Source organism: Beta vulgaris, chromosome 1, assembly GCF_026745355.1.
Source record: "Beta vulgaris subsp. vulgaris cultivar EL10 chromosome 1, EL10.2, whole genome shotgun sequence".
NCBI classification, from domain to species: domain Eukaryota; kingdom Viridiplantae; phylum Streptophyta; class Magnoliopsida; order Caryophyllales; family Amaranthaceae; genus Beta; species Beta vulgaris.
The window spans coordinates 36,461,346-36,467,797 of record NC_079202.1 but is presented as its reverse complement, the minus strand read 5'-3'; the positions used below and the strand labels follow the sequence as shown (position 1 = coordinate 36,467,797).

The following is a 6,452-nucleotide window of genomic DNA, read 5'->3' as shown; positions in this document are numbered from 1 at the left end:
ATATATATATATATATATATATATATATATATATATATATATATATATAAATAAATAAATAAATAAATAAATAAATAAATAAATAAATAAGTGAGTTCATATGAGAATGCATACTTACATGAGAAATGAAAATAAATTTTACGCGCTATAACTCTTATGAATAAGTGATACTTCCTCCATTTCTTTTTACTTGCATCACTTTCCTTTTCGGAAAATGTCATAATACTTGCAACCAAGTCATTTTTAGTAAGTTTTCCCATACAAATCTACATAAATACCCTTACTTATTTTTTAGACTCTATTAATTACAACCCAAACCCACATTAATCTACCCTAACAATTCCCTCTAAAATTAACCCCTCCCATTGATTCTTATCTGTCTGGCAACATATTTCCCTAAATAAATGACTTCTAGAGAACTCTTTTGGATCATTTATGATCCATCTCCCCAACTGTTCATCATTTATTGTCGGGTTTCCTTATCTCCCAACTGTTCTTCACAATCAACCTTTATCTTTGTGACCCTTGAAAATCCTTCTTCTCTCTCCTCAGTCAGACCCTCCTTGAGTTCTCACAATTTCTCTCTCTAAATTCTTGCAAAATTAATTAATTTTTGGGTAAAAACTTGGCTTCTACGAGTGGATCTGACTTTTGCTGGTTACTTATGGTTATTTCATGAGATTTGTTGTCGAAAATCGCATACTATTCTAGCGATTTCTAGGGTTTGTGATCCACTGCTTTCCTCTCTATCAGAATTGTGGGTCGCTTGGTTTTCTTGTAGATTTATCTGCAAATCGCATACAATAATGTATTGTTGAGAGATGGAATCTGGATTGCACGTCATAAACAAGCTCGCACTGAGTACGTGCTTCGATGGTTTGTGAAGAAACAACCGCTATTGAGTTTACAAGAGGAAAAATGTTGGTGACCTATGATCTTCGATAAGAGACAACCATACAAGCTACGGATCAGAAATTGAGACTTAAGGTATCTTGCAAAGGGAATTCTGTATATTTCTAATGTTTCTATAGTAATTTGTCACTTGATGAATTTTACAGTTGATGGAGTTTTGGTGTCTTCGAGTAGTGTTAGTTTAACACATGGCTCTAATTTATGTAGGATTGTATTTTGTCATCATCTTATCATTAAGCTAGAAACATCTGATTAATTTTTAAAATGTGGGGCCTTACTAAAATAAGTTTTCGACGACAACAAAACAACAATGATGAAAATATATTATACAGAGAAGGAAACTACAAGAGAGTAGTTACATTCCCCTGTAGTTAATTTACTCAGATGTGTTTAAGTTGATGCTGCTCCTCTCTTTTTGGGGGGTTTTGTGAGAAAAGAATAGTATGGTCACCGGAGTTCAAGTTTGTCAAACATGGATATTTTAAGCAATTCTTAAACATTGATGTATAGACCTCCCCTAAATAGCCTTTTTTAAGTTCTAAGCTTTAATTCCCTTCAAATAGCCTTTTTTTTTTGTGTAGCATGAATTTCTTATTTATCACACTTTCAGGGAATTATATTCAGCAATTTATTAGTGGTTCAATTTTTGCTTGAACATGAGTTCAAACACACCTTCTTGCATGTTGGGATCAATGGAATCAATTGGATCATTTGTACCCTTTAATGGTGCCAAAGCATGGCTTGATTCAGATGATCCCCTTTTTGCTTGGCCTGAAACACCATTTTCTCAAAAGGTACAAGAGGAACAAGAGGCTGGATATGATAACTTCATGGAGGATTGCTACACCAATCCAGATGCCTGGGTTGAATCAGGGAACTTCCCTTCTCTGATTCAACCTCAGTTTGTCGAAGAAGACTTGGTTGTTCCTGACTCTCCTACTCATTTTATTGAAAAAGGAGATGCACAATGGCTTAAAAAACACCCACATTCTGCCAGGAGATTGGCTAAAATTAAAGAAAGAAGATTGTTAGCCTTAATCCCTCCTAGAAGTCAATTTAAAGAGGGCCCTAGCACTTCTGTGCTCCAATATCTGATTGAAAACAAGGTTACAAACATTGTTTCTCATTTCAATACATTATCTTTCTCATTTCATTACATTATCAATGCATTTCATACATTGATATCTTTCTTGGCCTTACATTGTCAGAAGGAAGATTATTGTTGGCCTTACGTTGTCAGAAGGCGAAAGCAAACTGAAGTGCTATTCTACTTGGTGATATCTTTCTTGGTAAACTTTATCCTGTTTTTAGTGATGTGCTATTCTACTTGGTGATGTGCTATTCTACTTGATGATGTGCTATTTTACTTGGTGATGTGTTATTCTGTTTTTAGTTTCCTACACATAAAGGGATTAGCAAACAAATTTACTGTGAGACAAATGTCTTTACTCTTTGTTTAGTTTCTCATAGTTAATAGCAAATTAAATATATCATCTAGTTATACCCAAAAACGCAAAACATAGTTAAAGTAGATAATACCATAATGGATCATACATACTCTCCTTGTTACAAAAAAAGTAATTCACCAAAATGTTGCATGGTCAGTGCTCATCCCCGATCCCCTGTCTTCAAGCTGCTAAGTCACCTGTTGGATTAGTGACTATCCCTACATTCAAAAGAGCAATTGTGTCATCCACCAACTCTTGAGACACTTCAACAAAAGTTGGGAGTTGACCCATTCTATCAAGCTTTTTTTTTCCCTTGTGTGGATTTTTGTAGTTATTTCCCCCTTCAACCTTCAACACTTTGAGCATGACATACATGAAATGCAGCCAAGTGTAATTGATTGTCTTAGGATCATAAGCATCATATGCAGCTTGAACACTTTTGACCAGTTCTTCTATTGTTTTTGGAAAATCAGTGTGTTGTATGGACAGTATGGCTTTGAAAAAACCTAAGTCTAAGAGGTTTAGGTCAGGGGAATATGGGGGTTGGTAAACCAAGCGAATGTCAAAACCATCTGTACTAGCAGCTTGTAGGAAAGCTTCATCATCTGGTTTAATATGGGGCCTTGCATTGTCCTGTTGTATCCATATTTGTTTGCATCCAAACTCAGGCCAATTTGATTTAATTGCTGGCAGTAGAACTTGAATAATCATATCCCTGATGGCATCTTTTGTTATGCTCTGTTTTGCTCTCAATTCCCGTGTCCCCCTGTCCTGTTAATGTTGTTCCTTTGAGTTATGTAGTGTTCCACAAAAGGGAATATCCCTATTTTACCATCAAATAATACATGAGCTAATTGTAAAATTATTGGTCTAGCAATTCCTCCCTCGAACATAACTTTAGGAATGAAAGTCTTTGATTGGCATGCCTTGTACGGGTCAGCTTCTTCTGACAACAAGTAGAATCATTGTGTGATTTTTGAAATGAAAAACCACTTCTCATCAATGTGTACAACATTATATAGTAAATCAAATCTGGCCCCTAAGTCACAGTTTTTGGAATAATTAGTCCTAAAATGAATTTCATCCTCTGAATCTTGTGGCTTGTTGTTAGTTTGGGTTTTATTGAGTTTGTCTGTGATCTGAGTATACCCTTTTTTAATAGCCTATACACAGTACTTAGGCTAACTTTAAGGGCAGCTGCAAAGGACCTTAGTGTGGTTCTCTATCTAAGTGGCACAGCCCTCAATACCTCATCATCTGTAAACATAGATTTTCTACCACAATTCTCTTTCTTATGGCGCACATTAACAAGAAGTCCCTGTTGCTTTTGTTTTTTTTGCTTCATTCCAAATTCTGAAAATTGTAGTCCTATGTTTGTGATATTTTAAAGCCATTTCTTTAATCAAGCCTCTAGGCAATACAAAGTTTTATGCCTCAGAAAAAAGGGTGACAACTAGTTGTTGCCTGAGTTCATTTACTAAAACAGGTTTTTTATTGCCTATCTGATTTGATTCTAAGATTTGATTTTGTATTTCATCTTCATTGTCAGAGTTAGAAACATACCAAGCATTTTCTTCATCCTCATCCTCGTAGTTGTTCATGGCCTCCTGAAGATGCAACAGTTCCCCCACACTGATTTCTTCATCCAATCTCCAAGTGTCCAGACAAATTTCTTCCATTTCCAGCAGCTCATCCATGGAGATATCAAAATCGTCACTGTGAGAGTGAGAGTGTGTGTTGTGTACCATTATCCATTTGTGTACCAAAGTGAGAGTGTATGCTGTGTAAGTGAGTGTGAGAAAGTGGGAGAGTTTTTTTTTTTGTAATATTGTAAACAATCTACTGTTGGAGAAAGGAACTGATTCTGCTTTTATAAGTAAAAAATTTGTAAATGGTTGACTTTTAGGTTTTGGTGGGAAATTAAAAAAACCAAAATTTCAACTTGGAGGGAACTTTAAAATTCCCCACCCCAGTTGTACTTTCACGTGATTAATGCTTCAATATGGGGACCAACTCCCTTCTACTTTTCTCTTTAATCCTCTTCTAATAAAGTAACCCCACACACTCTCTCTCCTCTTTCTTAAATACCGTGCAAACCTCTTGGTTGCAAGTTAAAAGAAACGGAGGAAGTATAAGTCTAAAAAAAAAAATTGATGTAACTCCAAAACAAAGAATATTAGAGAAAAAAAAACTCAAAAAAATAAATTTTTTTTGGGCTCAAAATTTTTTAGAGGGTATAACTCTAACGAACAAGTGTTGTGACTCTAATCCAATCGTGTGGTTGAGATTCATTCTCATTTCTCATGTAAGAAACATTCTCATGTGATCTCGCCCCTATATATATATATATATATATATATATATATATATATATATATATATATATATATAAATATATATATATATATATATATACATATACATATATATATACATATACATATATATACATATATATATATATATATATACATATATATATATATATACATATATATATATATATACATATATATATATATATATACATATATTACATACATATATATATTATATATATATATATATATATATTATATATATATATATATATATACATATATATATACATACATATATATATACATACATATATATATATAGATACATATATACATATATACATATATATATATATATATACATAGAATTGGGTTCATATGAGAACCACTCTTATGGTGAGAACCACTCATTTTTCCTCATTTTACGAAGATTTTGATCACTTCATAACATTTTTGCTCAATTTTTGTTTCACTTATTTTATGGTTTTGCTCATTTAACAACTTTGTACTCATTTATCAACGTTTTTGCTCATTTTACGTTTTGCTCATTTTACTTTTTTTTTCATTGAACTTTTTTATGCTCATTTTACGTTTTTCTTCTTTTACATTTTTGTACATTTTACGTTTTTGATAACTTAATGTTTTCTACTCATTTTATATTTTTACTCATTTGTTACTTTTTTTTGCTCATGTTATGAAGTTTTTGCTCATTTTAAGTGGTTCTCACGGTTCTCACCATAAGAGGGTTCTCACTAGAACCCAACCCTATATACATATATACATATATACATATATATATATATACATATATATATATATACATATATATATATATACATATATATATATATACATATATATATATAGGGGTAGGATCCGCTGAAAACATCTCTTAATCTGAAAACTGAAAACAAGGTAACTTTTAACCCCTTTAGGGTAACTTTTAACACTTTTAGGGTAACTTTTGTCAGTTTTAGAGTAACTTTCACAGTAACATCATTTAAACCACTACACGCTGCAGCTCATGTTTGTAGTCGACTATCACATTCCAGTTTCCATCAGTCTGTCAATACTCAATACAGTCAGCAGATCAACGCAAGTTAGAAATAGGTATAATTGTCACAATGATATGTTGCTGCAGCTCAGATACGAGGGCTGGACAAAGGTATGATGTCACCAATTGTCAGATACAACCACTTTATGAAAGTTCTGCATGCATATAGTCCAATGCAAGAACAATATTAAGTCTTTATAACCAATATTAGGGGGTTGAGTATCCAAAACAGTACTTTTTTTTTATTATCAAACAGAAGAAAACTGATATTGGGATGAGCTCTCAAGTCTCAATCATATATTTCTCTTTCGCACGAATTCGTTCTAACTCTAATTCATATCTAAATCTTCATGTGACTGAACACAATTTTTAATATCAAGCTGACAAGAGAGTGGATACAGAAGAAAGCTAAAGCCAGTTCTCCTAATTCACTGGTTCAGATTATGGTCTAGTCACTCGTGTATGAACCAGGACCCTTTGTTCTGTTTTTCTTCTCACGAGTACTTGAAATTGTTCGGAACACTGTCATTCGAATCACCCGGTGAAGGTAGCAGATGAGCAACCAACTTCAAGATACCAGTTTTCCTACAATTGTGAAGCATATTCATCTCTACCACATTGATGGAACATAGACTTGCTATTTAAGATTTTGAGTGGCGCTTTCAGTTGGAAATCCCCTTACTGCGCCAATTGTCCACTGTGATATAATGCCCGCAG

At 33.2% G+C, this 6,452-nt stretch overlaps 1 protein-coding gene across 1 annotated transcript; it reads left to right on the top strand.

The window, feature by feature from the left end:
* The first annotated feature begins 84 nt into the window (after positions 1 to 84).
* LOC104889062 (uncharacterized) lies at positions 85 to 4,689 on the top strand. The gene is made up of 4 exons (XM_048644081.2): positions 85 to 987; positions 1,523 to 2,018; positions 2,121 to 2,201; positions 3,910 to 4,689. The coding sequence occupies exons 2-4, from the start codon at positions 1,569 to 1,571 to the stop codon at positions 3,913 to 3,915; spliced, it is 537 nt and encodes a 178-aa protein (XP_048500038.1). The 5' UTR covers positions 85 to 987; positions 1,523 to 1,568; the 3' UTR covers positions 3,916 to 4,689.
* Positions 4,690 to 6,452: the final 1,763 nt, after the last annotated feature.